General features: G+C 41.0%; 1 protein-coding gene and 1 long non-coding RNA gene across 4 annotated transcripts in view; one reads left to right on the top strand and one right to left on the bottom strand.

Moving 5' to 3' along the window:
• Nucleotides 1-2,121, top strand: part of FGFR2 (fibroblast growth factor receptor 2) — a 117,044-nt gene extending 114,923 nt beyond the window's left edge. For all 3 annotated transcript variants that reach the window (XM_081192880.1, XM_081192879.1, XM_081192878.1), the window contains one exon: nt 256-2,121. In XM_081192880.1, the coding sequence (XP_081049006.1) occupies nt 256-420 (165 nt within the window). In that variant the 3' untranslated portion in view covers nt 421-2,121. The remainder of the gene's footprint in view (nt 1-255) is intronic.
• LOC308586469 overlaps nt 1-22,122 on the bottom strand; it is a 182,155-nt gene that overhangs the window by 27,405 nt on the left and 132,628 nt on the right. The gene's annotated exons all lie outside the window — the stretch shown is intronic.

Below are 22,122 nucleotides of genomic sequence, written 5' to 3'. Positions count from 1 at the left end.
CCCTTTGGAGGTACAGAGCACCAGTGAGATCAGGAAAAGTGACAGAGCCTTCTTATGCATGTTTACAGTAAGCTATTAACCATGGTTTACTGTGATATGTGAACTGGGTCAAGAAAGCTACTTTTGAATGTTGAATGGTGTCAGCCTGTTTTTTGCTTGTGTTTCTATATGAATGTGATATTATTTACACACACACACCCCACAAAAGTAAATGTGTACACTCCTAGTAAATACTTGTATGCATTGTTCTTACAGGAGTACCTAGATCTTAGTGGACCACTGGAACAGTATTCACCTAGCTACCAAGACACAAGGAGTTCCTGTTCTTCAGGTGATGACTCTGTTTTTTCTGCCGATCCGATGCCTTATGAACCTTGCCTCCCTAAGTACCAGCACATAAACGGCAGTGTCAAAACATGAAAAGAACCCTTATTTTATTCCTCAAAGGAGTAAGAGAACAAGAATGTCTACCTACCATGTGAAAAAAAAGAGCCTTCCTTCAGACACACAGGATTTTTGTTTGTACATATGAATTGTAGGGACCAAAACAAAAGCAAAAAAAATTGGCAAAAGGTGTTATGATCACACCGGGGGGAAAGTGGTGTACTTTGGAATGCCAAACAATTTTCAGAAGAAGAATTTTATGGGCCATATTTGGATGCCAGTTGACAGGTCTGGATGCCGCAACACACTTTCTACATTCAGTGGACCAGTTGGACTTGAGGCAAATGTTGGGTCAGCCTTCCTTGTTTATTTTGTAATATTTGGAGAAAATATATGTTGGCACACACTTACAGAGCACAAATGCAGTATATAGGTGCTGGATGTATGTAAATATAATCAAATATGTATAAATATATATTATATATATTTACAATGAATTATTTTTTGTATTGATTTGAAAATGGATGTCTCACTTCACCAAGCAAAATTAGCCTTTTTTTAAAAGAAACAGCTACCTGTAATTGCTGTTCATACATAAAACTTTTCTTTTTTTAAATATCACCACCTAAAGGTGAAAAATACTTTGCTTTCAGGGAAAATTGTTATCTCATTAATTTATTAATTAATTGGTAATGTACAAAACAATTAATCTTTTATAGGGTTGTGTTATTTTGTAATTTAAATGGCATTTCTATGCAGACAGCACAGAGAACTAGTAGATATATTGCTCAAACTTTACTAGTTGTCAGATCTTTTTTTAAAAAAAGAGAGAAATATTTACGGTATATAACTAATTTGGGGAATTAAGGTTTTAATTAATTTGGGTTGTTTTTTTAACAGTGACATGCTATACATGTCTACCCTTTGAGTTCAGCAGGTATAGGATTGCAGCCTAAAGTTACATGAGAGGTTATTGCTGTAACAAACCAAAACTCTCAGAAATAAAAAAAAAGTGTCCTTTAATGAGAAAGTATTTTGCTCCCTGTATTGCCAGGTGTGTAGCTGTTTTGGTTGTCACACTTTACAACTCCTCAAATGCAAAAATTGAATTAAATTGCTCAGTAGAACGACCCAAAATTCTGAGACTTATTCCATAGTCTACTGAAATAAGGACCTATTCTAGCTTGTCTAAACTTCTACAATTTTTAAACGCCCTAAACCTCAATTCTTAGCTTTCTGTACATGCTTCAGATTAGCAACTATGTTTGCTGAACGTCCAATAATGCTTTTGGATATTTTGATCAAACACATGCTTTTGAGGCTCCTCTTGTACTACGAGAGCACCGAGGTTGTCATCATGGCAATTACAGAAATTCGTGTTGGAATCTGACCATCTTTCTGAGGGGTTATTTTATTCTTGCTCCATTACAGCTTTCCAAACCATCCTGCTGTACCAGGTGTCAGCCCTGGTGCCTGGCCAAAAATATTACTGCATTTCTATAACTTGTCTTTCAGAATTTAAAGCATTATGTTTTCACATTCAAATCACCTTTCACACTGGTGTAGCCATGCAATATGAATGCAATCCATACCGACTTTACATGTTTTTTTAAAATGGGGGGGGGAGGGGGTAAAAAGTATTAAAATCTGTTAATTTTTGTACTGACAATAAAAATCTTTCTACGGCTATTAATGTTAACATTACAAAATAAATGTCATGCATCTTATTTTTTTAAATCATTTGTGTCTTACAAAATGGCTTCGGGTTTTCTACGATAATATAGCCAGAAATGGAATGAACACCCATTAGTTTGTGTTAGTTAGCGTTAACGTATGACCGTTTACATTCAGCACAATCCATTACATGTTATTTCCAGACCATTCCCAATTTATTTCAGTACAGTTGTACCTCGGGTTACATACGCTTCAGGTTACAGACTCCGCTATCCTAGAAATAGTACCTCGGATTAAGAACTTTGCTTCAGAATGAGAACAGAAATCGTGCGGCAGCAGCGAGAGACCCCATTAGCTAAAGTGGTGCTTCAGGTTAAGAACAGTTTCAGGTTAAGAACAGACATCCAGAAGAAATTAAGTTCTTAACCTGAGGTACCACTGTATTCAACTAAGGCTTGTTTAGAGTAAACCCACTGAAATAAAGGGCAACCAAGTAGAGTTAATAATAATGCTAAAGGTAAGGGTAAAGGTACCCCTGCCCAAAGGCCAGTCGTCTCAGACTCTAGGGTTGTGCGCCCATCTCACTTAAGAGGCCGGGGGCCAGCGCTGTCCGGAGACACTTCCGGGTCACGTGGCCAGCGTGACAGAGCTGCTCTGGTGAGCCGGCACCAGCGCAGCACACGGAAATGCCGTTTACCTTCCCGCTAGAAAGCGGTACCTATTTATCTACTTGCTTTCGAACTGCTAGGTGGGCAGGAGCTGGGACCGCAGACGGGAGCTCACCCCGCCGCGGGGATTCAAACCGCCAACCATGCGATCGGCAAGCCCTAGGCGCTGAGGATTTACCCACAGCGCCACCCGCGTCCCTAATAATAATACTAATGCTAGTAGTAAGCAAAAAGACAAGCAAAGTTTGTCCCCATACAAAACCCCCAAACTGCAAAAGATAATAAAGCTGCATTGTACCAATGATGCTGCAATGGAGTGTTTTACACTGGGCTTTAAGAATTCATTTTTCATTGGTTCTCTCGGGAACAGAAAGGGTCATGAGGGGGTCATGGAAGGGCTAGAAGAGTGCTAAGTGCAGCACAAACTCCTTCACATGCCCCCTTTTTAGAGAATTCAATGGCATAATCTGTTCAAACAAGAAAAAGTGAGAATTTATGGAAAAATCCATCCTGCCAAGAACCACGTTTCAAAGAGGGTTGTGGCCAAGATACAATATTTCGTCTAGACATTTCTCTCTGGCACAGTTTATTTAATTTTTTTATTTTGTTAAAGGTCTATATTCAGTAGAATATAGTGCTTCCTTCTGCCCCAAATTCTGTTGCCACAGAGATGTACAAACTGAAAACTAAATACTGAGCTATGGACACTTACAAAAACAATAGCATCAATGTCACAATTCTATGTCATTACGTTCCAGAGTCAGTGTGTTCAAGGAAACTTCAAACATTTGCTATAGAGTCATCTTATGTTGGGAATCAATATGGCATGTTGCCTTTAAGCCAAATATGAAGCTATTGATTCACACAAAAGGTTTGCCACTGGGATCTATAACATGAAAATATCCTCTCTCCCTTTCACTAACTCATGTGTGTGCATGCTTGCATAGAGTGTTAAAGCCTTCAAAGTTACTAGCAGCATTTATTTTGATGCTAACTTACAGGCAGATAGTATCCCTGTTCAAGGTACCCATTGAACTTCATGAATGGCATAGATTCTAATTTTTGCATGGTCACTATCAGTCTAACCTACCTCTCTTGGTTGTTGTGAAGAACTTGACATGTACACAGCATTGAATTCACTGAAGTAAGTGCAACATAAACATTTAAATGCACTTTATGAGCTATTCTATGAATTACTTAATGTAATTTGACAACTGAATAGTATTTTTTGCAACATGAATGGCTATAGCTGCAATGGTTGTAACATCAGAAAAACAAAACAAGTGATTTTTGCAAATTAGATTTAGTTTAAAAATAAAATAACAAGACGTCCTTCCAGCATCTTAGAATACATTGTTTTTGGAAGGCTTTAGCAAAAAGATCAGAGGCTTTTGAGCTATGTCTAATCTGACTTCTGACAAGTTCATGCAGACTGCTCCCATACATAACTTAGAAATAAGTTCCAGTAAGTTCAGTGGGACTAACTCCTTCATATGTGAGCATAAAACTGTAGCTTTTAAAAGTCACAGTAGTTCGTTTCGTTTTGAGTGTTAGCTGCGATAACCTTTTGCCTATCACTCACAACCACACCAAGGGATGGTGAACTCATACATTCCAGGCCTCCTTAAAAGTCAATAAACTTAGTTCTCACCCATGCATGCCCTCTTACAATACTTTGTATCCCAGATACAAAGCTCTCAAACACTTGACTGATTAAAATAGCCCTGCCTAATGATGCAAAAGAACAACTTTTGGATCATTTAAGGGAGTTTGCAATGTGTGCTTAGAAGAGTTTGTTCCGAAAGTGATGCACCAAATAATTTTTGGGCCAAATCATTCTGAAATGGGCCAAGAAATTTCACCTCAATGGAAGACATTTGTTTTAGGATCATTACATAGTTTTTCCCCATAGTGGGATCAGGTAGCATTTTATTATTTGTAGCCTGCTAGCTTCACCAAATGGTCCCAGGGTATTGTGGAAAGAGCTATGGGTTCAAGATTCAATGCCATCTGGATATCCTGCTATATAATAATAATAATAATAATAATAATAATAATAATAATTATTATTATTATTATTATTATTATTATTATTATTATTATTATTTATTATTATTATTATTATTATTATTATTATTTGTACCCCGCCCATCTGGCTGCGTTTCCCCAGCCACTCTGGGCGGCTTCCATAGTAACCAAAAATACACTAAAATATCACACATTAAAAACTTCCCTGAACAGGGCTGCCTTAAGATGTCTCCTGAATGTCAGGTAGTTGTTTATCGCCTTGACATCTGATGGGAGGGCGTTCCACAGGGCGGGCGCCACTACATGAAGGGAAAGGATAGTAGAAGTCTCGTCAGTTACAACTGACAGCAAAGCCAGAGAAGACCATTTGGGAGGGAGCGAATTCAGTGCAATAGTGGCTTACTGTTGAAATTTTTATGATAAATTTAATGATTAATTAAATTTAATGATAAATTAAAATTTTAATGAAAATTATGGAGAAAGTGGTAGAGAGTTTTTCTCATAATAGCAGAACTGGACATCCAGTGAAACTAAGGTACTTCAGACAGCACATAAACTATGGAAGTTGCTCCAACAGGAAGCTATGATGACCACCAATTTATATGATTTTTAAAGCAGATTGGAGAGATTCGTAGAGGTCAAGGCTATTAATGGCTACTAGCCCTGATGACTATGCTCTGCCTCAATGGTCACAGGCAGTAATGCTTAGGAATGCCAGTTGCGGGAAACCACAGTGCAGAAGACCACTGGTGCTCAGGTCCTGTTTACGCGTTTCCCACAGGCAACTGGTTGACAACAGAACAGGACGCTGGTCTCAATTGGCCATTGGCCTGATCCTGCAGACTCATCTTTTCTTATATCTTAAAATTGGTGCTCGTGGCAAGCCACATTCTCCTTCCTAATGTCAGAGTCAACCCCAACCTCATCTTCCCATTCAGAATTGGTCTACTACACTTCATTTTTAATTATTGGGAGTGATTTTTCTGCTTAAAGTGGGTGAGAGATTTGATTAAACTACATACATATGGCTCACATAGTTTACAAAATCTTCAAAACATACTTGGCATCAAGTAGTATGGGAAACAGCCTTATTAGAAAAACTAACCAATAAATTGAAACTGACATGGGGACAAATAGAAGACGCCTTCACCCCGGTATGGTTCCCCTTTGCCACATACACAGCCCAACAAGACAACAACAAGAATCCGCCAACAACATACGAATCAATCTGGCTAACCTGATCCAAACACACACACACACACCCCTCTCACACAAAAACAAATCATTACAGCCAACCAAAGACAAGAAAGACAACCAACCGTACCCTAGGCCACCGCCAACCTCTCTCACCCCCAAAGAAATACAAGTGAATAGTAAGAGAACCCACACAAGTGACGCTGACACAATACCCCACACGTACATTAAGTAGAAGAATAGAAACTTTGCCAGCCGACCCCACATCACTCTTCCCCCTCCCCCTCTTCCCCTCTTTCCTTCCTAACCTAACACACTATGTAACACTAATGTCTCACAACTAATGAAACTGATCTGTAGAAAATGAAACTTGAAAAAAGAGACAATGCTCATATTTTTGTAAACTAAGAACTCATATTCACACACACACACACACACACGTATACTTGGCTATCAGGTTTTGAATTGATTTCAGTACCAGTCACAACATATTCTTTCTTATTTATGGCTAAGAATCTGTCACTGCCCAAAAGCTATAGAGCCATGAGTGAAGAGTGGATCTTCCTGGCCAGTGTCTCCTTTAACAGGAGAACAAGGGGGGTGAAATAAGCCAGGGTTTAAGTTTTCTGCCTGGTGCCTAAGCTTTAACCATAATTTGTTAGCTATTGTTGACATAGCTATGGTTAATGTTAACCATGACTCAGCATTGTGTGCAAACCAGTACACTGAATGCTTCTCATGACTTTCTGCAGTATATGAAGGAAGAGAAATGCAGTATGTTTGCTTTCTACTATATCTGCTCTCAGGGCCCTTCCTCCTTCCAAACCTGCTGGCCCCAAGAGTCTCCTTGCCCTAGCACGAAGCATCAGTCGTTCGAACACATGTGTCCTCAAAGGCTTCCATATCTTCAAGATTTCTTTGTAACTCTAACTGCACACAGCCGCGGCCCCCATTAATCACCCTGTTCCCCATGACAATCAGTAGATTTACGGTATAGCATTTATGAAACACAGAATGCAATTAAGTGCCATCAGTCAGCTTGGCTATAGTTTCCAGATCCTCTTGAATCCATTTCAAACTTCAGGGTGGTTTGGTCAAAGTGGGGCTACACAGGAGATGAGCTTTGCAAAGGGCTTTAACTTTCAGCTATTCCAGATGAAAAGCAAAGATCGATTCAAGATAATGAGGCTCATGCTTAAGAGTCACTGTGGAGTTCCTCACATGTATCATTCTGTTTCCATGAGTATGGAGAACTGTAAAATGACACAGAGCAAGATCTCCAGCTCTGCAGCAACAGGAGTATATTTGATGCTGCCTTTTCAGTTTGAATGAAGCAGCTATTAATACAATATTCTGTCTTGGAAGAAGGCAGATTTCTGTTAATTCAGGCCAAGAAAGTGATATTTCGCAAGTTCTGCAAAGCCACATGGCTACATAAGTAAACAATTTTGTGCACCCTCTTTTTAGAAAGACACGTCTTTTGTTATTTTGATTGCAACAGCATTTCCCTCCTTCCCTCCATGGAAATGTATGTGTTTATATATGTGTGTGCCTGTGTTAGGCAAAAGGAATAGATAACTGCTTTGTCTGACATCTGAAGCAACACAGGGATATGCAACATCTGGCTACAGAAGGAATTGATATTGGCTGAGGGACTCCTGGTAATATTGCAAGACTTCTCCCCTCCCCCCCCCAACCCTTCAACTATCACCATTTTTGGAAAGGCAAGTTCAGAAAGAATACAAAAAGTAATAAGGGAATTCAAAAACTTGTGAGGTTTTTTCATGGGAGTACAGTGGTACCTCGGGTTACATACGCTTCAGGTTACAGACTCCGCTAGCCCAGAAATTGTACCTTGAGTTAAGAACTTTGCTTCAGGATGAGAACAGAAATCGTGCGGCGGCAGCGGAAGGCCCCATTAGCTCAAGTGGTACCTCAGGTTAAGAACAGTTTCAGGTTAAGAACGAACATCCAGAAGAAATTAAGTTCTTAACCTGAGGTACCACTGTATTCAACTAAGGCTTGTTTAGAGTAAACCCACTGAAATAAATGGATGGGACTAAGGTCCATTATTTTAAGCAAGTCTACTTTGTGTAAAACCTAGTTGAATTCAGTCACCTGCCTCCCACTGCAGTGTCTCTACCAAATGGTTTCTTAGTGTGATTCCTCCTCCTTTTAGAGAGCTAGGCATGTGCAGCCCCAGCTGCTGAATCAGACCAATGATTCATGCACACAGAACCTGTTTGCACATCCATGATTTTCGCTAGGGACACGTAGAGAGCAGAAACCTGAGGTTAGTGCTTGTCAACCTTGTTTTCTTAAAAAAACAAAACACAGAGATAAAAATCCTAACATACAAATCTCACAGCCCACTTCAAACCTGGCTCCCCTAATTATTTTACTTGGATTTCCAAAAGGATTGAAACATGACTTTTAACAAGCTTTACAACAAAAGCAAAGCACTGGTCATTTTAAAAGAAATTTTCAGATTTTCAAAAAATTAGCATGAAATTTTAAATTAGGATTCAGCTTTAATTATTAGCATTGATGCTGCATGCTTGTCATAAGCTTTTGGATTCTAGGTACATCCTAGGTCCTTTTCAACATCCAGTCTGTTGTGCTCCTTTGCTTTAATTGCCATAAGAACATAGGAACCAGCTTTGGGCGAAATCAGAATAATGATGTGCAGGCCCTGCTTTCCTGTTTTGGGGATACACAGGGAAAAACTTCAGCCAAAACATTTCAGAAGTGAATTGTTCAAAATCATCTTTGGCATGTTGATTCAAACATCAGTTTCCAAAATGCCTCTTGGAGGACTGAATGCCAGCGATTAAAAGGGTTCCTTGTAAGTTTCCATGCTAATGGACATGAGATAATTTAAACTACTGTTCATCCATGATGACATTCAGATCACATACTAAGTTGTGTACAGTCTTGTCACCTTCCAAACATAACATTTCACACTACTATAGTAAAATATTGTCTGTTATGTACTTATATTGTATATCTTTTTCGGAACACAAGGTCATTATACACCCCACTGGTTGAGAAACAGCCCTAGTGTCCTGAACCCCTGGCCTACCTGGTAGGAAAAATAGTCCAGGGTCAATCCAAGTAGCCAAGTCTGAAGTCCAGCAGTCAGCATACAGTCCAGAGTCGAACCCAAAGCACAGTCCCTTAGAGGCCCAGGAATATCCAAGCCAAGGTCCCTCAACATGGGCAGTTCAGCAGACACAGCACCTCTGCTCTGCTACTCTGCATGCTGATTGCAGCATTTGGGTTTGATGAGGAATGAGACCCTCACCTACTTCAGCTGAGGAATCACACACCTCCTCCCAGAGCTAGCGAGCCCCACCTGGCCAGATAGGGATCTGGGCTGTGGGCCCTTGCCTGCCTCTGCCTCCTAGTGCATTCCTCCTGCTGCTCCCTATGCCTCAGAGCCTGCCGTGTTTGGGGAGACAGGGGCCCCTCTGGCTCTGGTGGTGGGTCCTGCTTCTCTGGTTCCTGAGCACTGGCCCCCATCTCCTCACCATCCTCCATCACCCTGCAAGCACTACGTGAATCAGGACAAAAACTTTATTTCCTTACTGAAGTGAAAGTCACAAGAATCTGCGCCTGAAAGAGAACACTTTCTTCTTCTTTTTGCCAGTCACTCTGCAAAATGCATTGTTTTTGTCATATCTGACCCTTAGACATTACCAGATTCAGCACTGACATCACTGCACTATATTTACAGATGGAGGGACAGCACATCCTTCTTTCCTGGATGCGCAGAGCCTCACTCTGTTCGGCTAGGATGAGAAAAGGGTTCTGATCTGTGGGGGATTGTCACCACGCACTCATATACCACAAGAAGCATGAGCATTTGGCTACAGTAACTTTTTGTGTGTGTGGTTTAGTCTCAGACAAAAGCTGTGCATTGACCTTCTTAATTGCTCATCCACCCCAATGAAAACACAGCTCTAACAGCTGCTTGGCTGAGGGCTGGGATTGAAGCAGGTGTGCCAATTATGGCTTAAGTGTAGGACAAATGGCAGTTGAGGTAACACAAGGGGCTGGGCAGACAAGACTGTGTGTTATCCCCTCCTCCGCTCCCCAGTTACAGACATGAGGCAGGATTGGCAGGGAAAGGCCTGGTTTGTTTCTAGATCCGTGGCATGTTAAGAATTCAAACCTGAAGGTATTTGAAAGGTCTGGGAATTGGTACAGTCGTCACATGGAAAAGCATGGAGTGAGGAACCAATTGCAGCCCAAGGGCCAGATTCAAACCTGACCAGGCCTCTTATGGTAGGCAGGGCCAGAGGAGAAAATGGGGTGGGCCCAAGTGGGCATGACCAAAGCAAGAAGAAGTGACAAGAAGAAAGCTGCTAAGCAAGTTAGGGGTTAAAAAAAATATGCATCTTATGTACTTTACATAATTTAATGCATTCCATGTCTTGGGGAAATTGTATATGAAATATGTAAAATGTTTACAAATGTGTAAGGTATGTAAAATTGTAAGTCTTCCCTTGGGAACGCCACAGAAAATATCAGGGCAGATCGAAATGATTTATAAGTGATGTCAAATGATACTACATGATTAGTGAAGGGGTGAAGTTTGCCAGTAACAGCCCCTTGGGTCATATTAGGTCCATGGGCTGAATTTATGTGGCCAGGTGATCAGCTTTTTCATTGACCCAGTCACTCATTGGTCAGGAAGGAAGGCAATCTCTTTGCCTGAGCCCCCATGGCATTTCTGCTGGTTTGATAGAGAATCTGGCTCTATTTGGCTCGATTATAAGTCATGTAGGAGGTTGGCTTTGCTGCTTAAACTGCTTCCCAGTTGGATGGAAGAGATGATTGACAAACCAGCTTGCAGGCTCTCCAAGTGTCCCTATTTTCCAGGGACAGTCCCAAATTTACAGAAGCCATCCCAGTTTCTGATTTGACCTTGGAATGTCCCATTTTTTCTGTAGAACGTCCCTATTTTCATCAGAGAAATATTGGAGGCTATGGAGTTATGTGATCTCTGAGCCAAAGACGTAAGCAACTATACAACCTTTAGAAGACAGTTGAGAGCAGCCCTGTATGGGGAAGTTTTTTAAAAAATGTTTAATGTTTCATTATGTTTTTATATATGTTGGAAGCTGCCCAGAGTGGCTGGGGCAACCTAGTGAGAGGGGCAGGGTATAAATAATAAAATTATTATTATTATTACTACTACAATTGAATACCACATCCCTATTTTCATCAGAGAAATGTTGGAGGGTATGAGCTTGAAGTACCTCACTCTCTATTCACAGGAGTAAGAGTTGTCCTGAGTCCTTGGGACACAAAAAACATGCCTGGAACAACAACAACAAAATGTGTACATTCCTTTTACTCCAAACACTGTGGGTGGAACAAAGCATTGAAACCCTGAAAATGTATGTGTGGAAATTACTAACTTCATATGACCATGAAAACACAAACTTAAGGTTTTAAGGCTATGATTCTGGTTCAACTGGTTTTTATTTTAAATGCCGTGTTTGAAGCCACTAATGATCTCTTACAAGGAAGATGAAAGAAAGAGCCAGAACTAATGTCATATATAAGGCAGATGATTCCATATTAATTCATCACCCTTTCTTGAAGTGGCAAAGCGTTCTTCTGAAGAATGATATGGGTAATCCAAAATCTATGTTTCATACTGGGCTTCAGATGTAATGTCAACAGGCACCATGCCTGCTGTTAAGCCAAGAAACTTGGGGCCTTGATGGATGATTCATGTGCAAAATGTTTATAGTGGGTAGGGCTCTGAGAAGATTGCTTAAATTGATCCTGTGGCAAAATGAACAATGAAGCATATCTATACATGCTGCAGATATTCCTAATGCCTATTCTGGATGGCACTTTATTGACAATATGGGCAGAGCTGTAGTTTCAGCAGAAGGGTGCACTGTAACATTTGTTGTCCCTAGGCATGACTTTTAACACCTGGCATTCCCGACAAGTGGTAGATGCCAGAGTCATATGAAAAAATATTGGCTTATTTCCGTGGAAGCACCATAAAATGCTTGTGTGCATTGATCCCAGAATTAAGATATGAGAATTCCAATATCAGAATCTGCACGCTTTAAAAATGTTCACACATCTACCATGAACTGAGAAGTGTTTCCAAGTTGATGGCCAAGAATTTGAACGCTTACTGTAATTTACCCCCACAGCATGTGATTCCTAGACCACCCTGCATATATGGTCCTTATTAGTACCAGGTTTTTCAGTGGTTGCAACCATGTCCAAATAAAACAATCTGGTATTGTGAAGATGTTTTCTATGCCAATTTCTATAGGCATTAAGTTCATTCACTTAATAGAAGTACGTAATAAGCACTCGAGGCACAAGCATTTGACTCTGATTCCAGGGTCATCACTGCCAAAAGCTTTACTATTGTTGTTGTTAAAATTTCTAGGGAAAGAAGCACATGTTAGGTCTAATTTTGTTTCCTTCACTCTGCCACTGTCTTTTCAATTAAGAGCAGAGTGACTCTTTCCGTGGCCTCCTTGCAATGCATATGTCCCATTGCTGGCCCTCCTGCCATCATAGCCCATCGCCAGAACTTTCTGCCGTCACACCATGGAGACTTCCAACTGCACACATCCCTCTGGTGGTAGACATCCCTCTCCATCAGGACGAGGAAGGTCTGCAGAATCCTGTGACCTTTCAGCTGCCCTCCCAGGAAATCCAGGAGATCTCCAGTGGTGGTCAGTTCAAACCTTTGTCCTTAAGCCTATGTATCTTTAACAAAAGCTATATTTTCTTGCCATCAGTCTTTACCATCTGTAACAGACTCACTATCACAATGATTACTGAGATAGTATAGTATATTATTATTAGATTATTTAATTATATATTAATGTAAAAGCATATTTTACTCAACATTGTTCTTCTATATTGTGCCAGTGTATATTATTATTTTATTTTATTTTATTTTATTTTATTTTTATTTCTGTGGTTGATATGACCATGATGGTCAAAATAGCAACAATAAACAAATATTTGATTACTGATATAATGTACATGAAATACTTTGAGTGCTCAAAAAGCACTCAATATGTAATACTACATATTACTACTCCTACTACTCCTATAATTTCTGTTATTAATGACAAGAAAATTGTTTGCCCCGAGTGTAACAACAGTTTATTTATAATTTATCATCATAATTGGTGATTCTTAACTGCTTATATAATTATTGCAAACACAAAGAACAGCAGGGGAGATGGTATATTGCTATTATGCATCCTAAGAGTTGGAGTATATTTGACCGCACGGGCAACTACCACTGAAGGAATTGTTTTCACTTTTAACCAATGAGAGAGACCGTTTACCATTCCTAAGCAAGCATATAAACTTACAGATAAAATGTTATTTTGGAGAAGAAGTAGCTGTTGTGAGATGGGGGAAAGCTGAGACCCCACATACAGTACGTAAAGTTCACTTTCTCCACTGTTTTCATGAAACCAGAATCACACAGTTACGTCATTTGCACTTATGTCCCTTGGGAATCTTGGGGATTTAAGTTTAGCTTACAAGTTTAATTGGTTATGTATAACTTTCCATGTTAATCATTTCTCTCAAATGGGTCTCATTTATCACATGTTTGCACTGGCCTGATTTAAGCGGATGGGAGAGGGTAGTCTCTAAGCGCTTTTATCTCTCATGCTGCTGTGTGTCCAAATGAGATAAAGCAAAACATTTGCTAAGCTAACTTCTTTGCATCATTAAAATGGATCAGATTTGTTATATTGTCACACTGCTCCCTGTATTAGCCGAGGTAAGTATAGAATGATAGACTGCTGCGGATCAAATTCTTTTTCTTCATTTTGTTATTTCCAGACAGCAGATACAACACAGAATATAAACCATGGTGCCTACCCAGTGAAATGGTTTATAATCTAATAACGACACACTTGTATAAAAGAAGAATTCTAGCGAAGTAGGCCAATGGCATTGTGGAAAGTATCAGTCCCAACTCCTTATTGGCCTCCCACTTTGATACTACCCTGTGGGATGCGGGTGCTGCTGTGGGTTAAACCACAGAGCCTAGGACTTGCCGATCAGAAGGTCGGCGGTTCAAATCCCCGCGACGGGGTGAGCTCCTGTTGCTCGGTCCCTGCTCCTGCCAACCTAGCAGTTCGAAAGCACGTCAAAGTACAAGTAGATCAATAGGTACCACTCCGGCGGGAAGGTAAACGGCATTTCTGTGTGCTGCTCTGGTTCGCCAGAAGCGGCTTAGTCATGCTGGCCACATGACCCGGAAGCTGTACGCCGGCTCCCTCGGCCAGTAAAGCGAGATGAGCGCCGCAACCCCAGAGTCGGCCATGACTGGACCTAATGGTCAGGGGTCCCTTTACCTTTACCTTTTGATACCACCCTGGTTCCTTTTCCCACACCAGGCACTGCCCAAGGTACCTACTCAATACTGGATGCAAGTTAGATGACTGGAACTCTCTCCAGAGAAGGCTGAAATCATCTTTATTGTTTACAACAGGGGTGTGGAACCTCAGGCCCCAGGGGAGAATGAGGTCCTCCAAGTTTCCCAGTCTGGCCCTTGGCACTCTCCCTAGGTGATGCTCCTCCCCAAGTCACAGCCTCTCTTCACTGGGCCCATTTCCACACACCCCACAAGTGCTTTTGCCTGTCCTTCATTTGGGATAATTCCGCTTGCATACCAGGACGGAGGATGGAAAGGGATGGGTGGGTGTAGAAACCTGACATTTGTGTAGCTGGGATGTAGTGTTCTGTATAAAGGTAAGAGCCACATCCATTGCTCCACCCACTTTTGCCTCTGGTCCTGCTCACTCCTCGTATGTGGCCCTTGGAAGGTTGTGTGTCAGGCTGAAAAATGTTCCCCCATCCCTGGTTTACAGTAAATGTACTTTGAGGCAGTGATGGTGATTTTCCTGCTTGATACAGTTTGATTAATCTGAATACGATATTAAAATTAAACTTCTTCTTCTTCTTCTTCTTCTTCTTCTTCTTCTTCTTCTTCTTCTTCTTCTTCTTCTTCTTCTTCTGGAGTAAAGGATGCTTGAATGCTTTTCTCTCACTTCCAGAGTACTGTAAAAAAAGATTGGGTAGTCATTATAGCTATTACTTGCAGGCATGAAACTACAAGTAATGGTGTGCTATAATCTTGATTTCCTATTTCAGTTGCTACTTCTCAAACTCTGCATTCTCAGAAAAATCTTCCAGAAAAACAATAATATTTTGGATGGGAAGATATATTTTGCTTTACTTTGAACCCTACTGAGCATTGTGGACTCAAAAAGCAGCCTTCATGGTTCCCAAATTCGCATTTTGCCAATAAAATAAAAATAAAAATTCCTGACTACAAGGCCTTCTTGTTGGTGGAGTGGTGTCCCACAGGAAGAGGTGAAATCACCATTGTGTGAGTCATTTTCAAAGTGGCACAAACAAAGAATGTGGAAATGTGTGTTTCAAAGACAAATCTGGTATCAACGGTGCCTTTGTGCCATTTATGATTCCATGAGCAACCTACTGTGAGATGCTTCTTGGAACTGACTGATTATAAGAACATTTTCCAGGGATTGGTTCCAGAACTCAGGACCAAAAGTCAGCATGGGTCAAATGACTTGTGGAGCAAGCTGTTGATTCAGGAGATGGAGCTGTCTGTCATGTTGTAATATTTGGTCATCTTCCTTTGAAGTATCTGCCTTTGCCTGTTGTTATGGAACACACCCAAAATAACTGTTGCATTACATACTATACCAAGTGATTAATACTTTCTTCCATTTTATAAATGGAAAGGTCTGCCTTGTTTGCATAGGCTTATTTATTGTATAAAAAGGGGTAAATTGCATTGTAAAGTAGGGGTGGCTAAACTGTTGGACACAAACTCCCTATCAGTCCAAGCCAGCATGGCCGATAGCCAGAGTTGATAGGTGTCCAAAACATCTGGAAGGCCCCAGATTGGGGATTACTGTTTTCAGACATGCGTGGTAAAATCAGGGTCTCCATGTGCTGTAAAATCTGTGGAATCCTGGTTTTGACTTAGGACACGAGAATCTCAGTTTTGCCATGCATCTGTTTTAAATAATCAGGCTTCCTAAATACCTACCCTTCTGCTCTTAAACTTGGGTATGCAGTGGGTCTTGAACTGTTAATATAAGAGATATCAAATGAGAATTCAGCCTCTGAGCTGAATCACTCATGGTGATGTCATCTGCATAGTGATTGGCTTCAGCAGCAAGAAAGGAAGAGTGACTGACAGTTTTGGTTTCAGTTTCTCATTTTCCCAGTATTTAGTCCTTCTCCGCATCTCCACATCAGTTTTCTTTTTAAAAAGAAGTCCTCAAGGAAATTCATTAACATTCTAATGAGAATTTCTGCTAACAGACACGTTTTAGTATGCAATTTTGTCTAATACACATTTTTCCTGGATATAATGCCTTTTTGTATGTCATTTTTTCTGGTGTATGCATTTCTATGCACACTTTGTCTAGTAAATGCATTTGGAGAAATGAACTGCAAAATTTGAGGAAGTGTGAATTTCAAAGATTTGGTTGCCTTTCAGTTTGCCTGTTGTTTTGAAAAGTGATATTTAGGTAGGGTCACCTTAAATGGAAACTGAACTGCATTCCCCCCCCCCCCTACCAGCAACAGGCCCAATCAGGTTAGGTGATATACCTTGACCTCTATAGCAAAGGGTTCTGGGTGAGCCTTGTTCACTGGCCATAGCAACTCAAGACACTTGGATCTTGCTCCCGGTGACCACTGCCTCTCTGCCTAAAACAGCAGTAAGTTCCTCAGGAGCCTGGCCAGGCAAAAAAGCAAAGCATGGAAATATAGGCTGTTAGACACAGCCTTCCCAATCTGCACCAGCTGCAAATCTGATCCTCATAACAGAATTTGATGGCAGTGCAGGTAGTACGCAAGGGAGAGTGAAGAAGGGAAGGTTCTGTTGAGTGAGAGGAAGTCATTCCACTCACACAATGACTTTCTTGGATACAACCCAATGATTACATTTAAGAACACATTGTTAATCTTGTTTATTGAAATAGCCTACAAGACAATTTGGCTACTCAGTATGTTTGTCATGTTCTTTCTATAATCAGATGTTTAAATAAATTGAAATACGGTCTCCACAATTATTAGGCACCTGGTAGATTCTGTACTCTCGTTGATGTCAAGAAATGATCAGCACATTATCATGTAGGTAATGTCTGTTTATTGATTTACTTCTAGCCATGAAATGGAAAGCTTATTCTGAGTTCCAGAATGCATCGCAACAAGCCCAGATAACTAGCTGAAATAAAAATGAAGTGAGTAATAGCGGTTAAATTTACCGTTCAAGCCAAGTTCATTTGCGGTTCACATATTTCAGTCACCTTAGGTGGACAGTGTCTTAACAAGCCTTTAGTACACCAAACAAAAAGAAACAATGACTCAAACGGCAGAGAATGTTGCACATAGAAACACAGATAGTGTCTGAAAGAGCGACAGACATTCCATTCTGCTGGCAAGGGCCTGGGTGGAGAAAACAAGATGGATTTGGAACATTTGCATTGATTCATAGTGTGATTAAGATTTCAGGTAAGCAACCTGATCTTATGCATGTCTGTCCATACGTAAAATCTCCACTGAAATCTCACTAAATGGGAATTGTTTCCAAATGAGTAGGCATTGCCTTGCAACCTAAGAGCATGACCCAAAGCATTTTCAGCTGGAAATCAAGCTAATTGAAATAAATGGGGCTTACTTACATGCTTTATGTTTATTTTTTCCGGGGTGGGCCATAATGTGCTTACCTATCTGAGTAAACATGATTAAGGCCAAGATGCCAGCATTTTAAAAACTGAATATTGGATAAACGCTACTTCATCATTTAGCAACTTTGCTCCAAGCTCAGAGCTGTATATTTTCTATGTCTAATACATGTCAGTGTAGAACCAAAGCTGAGTAAGAACTTACTCATGCTTGTAACTTGGCAAGAAATGTTTATTCAGTTTTGATTGGTTTGCCCTTTTCCAATGCCCCTTCAAGGCTAATTAAAGTGTTTTTATTTTGTTTTACAAGTCTGGAAACCAAAGTAGTCTCTAGCTGAGGTGTCTATAGGTTTTTAAACCAAGCAATATAAATTCTGCAAGCAAACATATTTTCAGTGCTGCAGCCTAATATGACTAAGATCCCCTCTGAACACTGGGACATCAGATAGGATTGTAGAACAGTTTATGTGTCCCATAAGGCAATAAATGTTAGTTTTCAAATATGCATTTAATTTATTTTTTTAAACAAAAAAAATTGCTATAAAGCATTAAGCAAGCACCAATCTGCTCCTCTTTAGTATTCCCTAAAACTGATTGCCTTGCAGCCTGCAGATTTCACCATCTTTTCATTTCATTAGCGCTTGATGTTTTTACAAGTTTATACCTGAAACTGTGCCCTGCTCCAGGTGTGTGTGTGGGGGGGGAGATTACTACTCTTCTGTTTTCTGAGTTTAAGAATTCAAAAGGCATTAATCAGCTCAATGCCATTGCTACAGGCTGATGTTATGCAAGCTCTTTTAGTATACAGTTGCAAAGCAATAAACAAATCACAGCATTTCTTCCCCCTTTCTGCCACTTAAATATGCATAGTATGCACTTTTCTTTCAATTTAATTTGCAGCATAATCCTAACCATGTTAACTCAGAAGTATTTGCCACCCACCCTCAATTTCAGCGAGACACAAGCAAATAAGTTTAGGGTTTGCAGTCTTAGTGGTCAGGTTCTCACTGCGAGTTACAGGTGAAAATGCACCTGCATATATCTCCACCCCAACCCTTTGGAGCTGATTTGAGAAGGCTGTAGTGCCAGAGACACCAACTTCTGCTGCAGATGGGGTGCGTGTGCATGTTTGACTACATCCCATCATTCTGCCCGGATGCTGAGGTCCAGCGCCGAGGGCCTTCTGGCAGTTCCCTCACTGCAAGAAGCAAAGCTACAGGGAACCAGGCAGAGGGCCTTCTCGGTAGTGGTGCCCACCCTGTGGAACACCCTCCCATCAGATGTCAAAGAGATAAGCAACTACCTGACATTCAGAAGACATCTGAAGGCAGCCCTGTTCAGGGAAGTTTTTAATGTGTGATATTTTAATGTATTTTTAATCTTTGTTGGAAGTCGCCCAGAGTGGCTGGGGAAACCCAGCCAGATCGGCGGGGTACAAATAATAAAGTATTATTATTATTATTTATTATTATTATTCACACGTGTGATGTCATGTTGCAATGTCAGGAGCAGCTGGGGGCTCTTTCCACAGCAGCAGCAGGAGTAGCCACCCACAGAAGCTATGGCACCCTCAGAGAGCCAGTGTGGTATAGTGGTTAAGAGCAGTGGACTTGTAATCTGGTGAATCGGGTTCGCTTCCCTGCTCCTCCACATGCAGTTGCTGAGTGACCTTGGGCTAGTTACACTTCTCTGAAGTCTCTCAGCCTCACTCACATCACAGAGTGTTTGTTGTGGGGGAGGAAGGGAAAGGAGAATGTTAGCCGCTTTGAGACTCTTTAAGGGGAGTGAAAGGCAGGATATCAAATCCAAACTTTTCTTCTTCTTCTTCTTCCTCAGTTCTGCGCTTTCCTCTGCACTCAGCCTCCACTGCCCTCTGATCATTAGGGCATCTTCCCCCCAAAAAATATTGGGAGTGGGGATATAGCCATAGGTCCATTGCACAAGTGTACAGGGAACTCAGCAGCCATTGCTTTCTTCTCCATCACCTCTACTGTGTAGCATTTTGCTTTATAAAACAATTCCCTTCTCCAGGTTTTCACGAGATCCCAGTTCACAGCACAGAGCAGGCAGAAAAAAACTGTTGCAACATATCTCTTCTGATGTATTCTCAGGCTTTTAAAAGAGTGGATCTTTCAAATGAACTTTGGTGTTTCCCTCCAGCAAAGGTGAGTCACAAACCACCACCAGCATCCAGATGCAAGCCATCACTCTGCCTTCTTAACTCCACATGACTGCAGCTGGTTTAAATTTCTCCACCAGAATAAAAGTAGCCTGGTCCTATCCCATTAAAAAACCCAATTGAAGCACCAGTTCTGGCTTACTTTTCTGCACTCATCTGGCAAGTTTTAGTTGTGAACACATATGCAAAGAAAACTTCCAGCGCAGAGTGGTATTCAGTCTGATCTCATAAATGTTTATTAATAAAACTTACTGACTTTAGTAGTACTTATTCCTAACCAAGGCCCCATCTGCACTATATATGTAATGTAGCACCCTACCAGTTTAAACCGTCATGGCTTCCCCCAAAGAAACCTGGGAACTGTAATTTATTAAGGGTGTTGAGAGCTGTTAGGAGACCACCATCTTCCTTGCAGAGCTATGGCTTTCATAGTGGTTCAACAACGAGACCCTCTTCCGAGGGAACTCTGGGAACTGTAGTTCTATCAAGGGAATAGCTCACTGAACCCTTAACAAACTACAGTCCTCACGATTGCTTGGGAGCCATCCACTGTCTAAAGTGGTACAATACTATTTTAAAATTATAGTGCAGATTAAGCCTGTGTGTAAGATAGCAGCTTACATCTGCTACTGAGGAATCTTATCAATATCATACATATAGCAATTACTTTCACACAGGGCCATATTATGCCCTCTTGAGAGAAAAACAAGATGCCCCGTCCCATTACAATTGGGAACGGGATAGAATCCTGCACACTTGAGAGCAGCAAACTGGATTCGGAAGCACATGGCAGGCCATGTGGACAGACTGCGTCCTGCAACCCGGAAGATGAGGCTATCAATGACTACCAGTCACAATGGCTGTATATAACTCAGTATCAGAGGCAGTGTGCTTCTGAGTACCAGATGCTGGGGAACATGAGTGAGAAGGGTGTTCATGTTGTGCTCAAGTCCAACTTGTGGGTTTCTCAGAAGAATCTGGATGGCCACTGTGGGAACAGATTACTGAACAAGGTGGGCTTTTGATTTGATCCAGCAGGGCTCTCCTCGTGTTCTAAGAGGGGAATGGTCTAGAGGGAACTCAGGAAACAACATGGTAGAACTGGCTCTGTTTCCACAAGTAATAGTTTGAGAAACATTCCATTGGAACTGACCCCAGATTAATGGGGTTTAGAGTGGGTCCATGACAAAGCATGCACTTTACACACCGGACGGTTCTGACTTTTCAAGGCAGTTCAAAATGGCCGATCCAATATTTCTCGCTGGGGTTGAGTCTTCATGAAGTTAAGCATCTGTTTAAATAACCTGAATAGCCTTTTCATTTTAATGTTGTTAGGTAAAGGTAAAGGGAACCCTGACTGTTAAGGCCAGTCGCGGACGACTCTTGGGTTGCGGCGCTCATCTTGCTTTACTGGCCAAGGAAGCTGGTGTTTGTCCACAGACAGCTTCCGGGTCATGTGGCCAGCATGACTATGCCGCTTCTGGCAAACCAGAGCAGCATACGGAAATGCCGTTTACCTTCCCGCCAGAGTGGTACCTATTTATCTATTTGCACTTTGACATGCTTTCGAACTGCTAGGTTGGCAGGAGCTGAGACCGAGCAACAGGAGCTCACCCCGTCGTGGGGTTTCAAACCGCCGACCACCTGATCGGCAAGCCCTAGGCTCTGTGGTTTAGACCACAGCGCCACCGCGTCCCCTTAATATTGTTAGCTTGATGCTATAATCCTGTTGCTATGCTGATTATAACAGAGTTGTTTTTATTTAGATGTAAGGTTGTTTTGTTGGTGGATTGTGTTTTGAAATATTATGTGTCACTTTTCCACCACAGTGCTCAGCACTTTTAAAAGCCAAGGCATGTCAAATTCACTTTGTAAACTCATCCTGTTTGTGCAGATCTTTCTGTAACATAGTATACAACTTAGACTGAAATAAAAAATAAGAATACATGGCCCTTTTGACTTCACAGCTGCATTGCATAAATGGAATCAAAGATTTCTTTCATACAAATATGCATTCAGTGTTTTTTTTTAAAAGAAATTATTCTGTGAAGAAACAGTGGTCATATAGAGTAAATGCACTGTGTTTGTGATGGCGATTGATACCCTGCAACAACCAGAGTGAATGAATCTTTTTGAAACTTCAAAATATGTTTTATTATGACTAGACTAGAAGACTGTGTGAAATAAATCCCCTTTCTTTCTTTCTTTCTTTCTTTCTTTCTTTCTTTCTTTCTTTTTCTTTCTT

This window comes from Podarcis bocagei (assembly GCF_964188305.1).
Source record: "Podarcis bocagei genome assembly, chromosome: 4".
NCBI classification, from domain to species: domain Eukaryota; kingdom Metazoa; phylum Chordata; class Lepidosauria; order Squamata; family Lacertidae; genus Podarcis; species Podarcis bocagei.
This window is presented reverse-complemented; position numbering and strand designations above follow the sequence as displayed.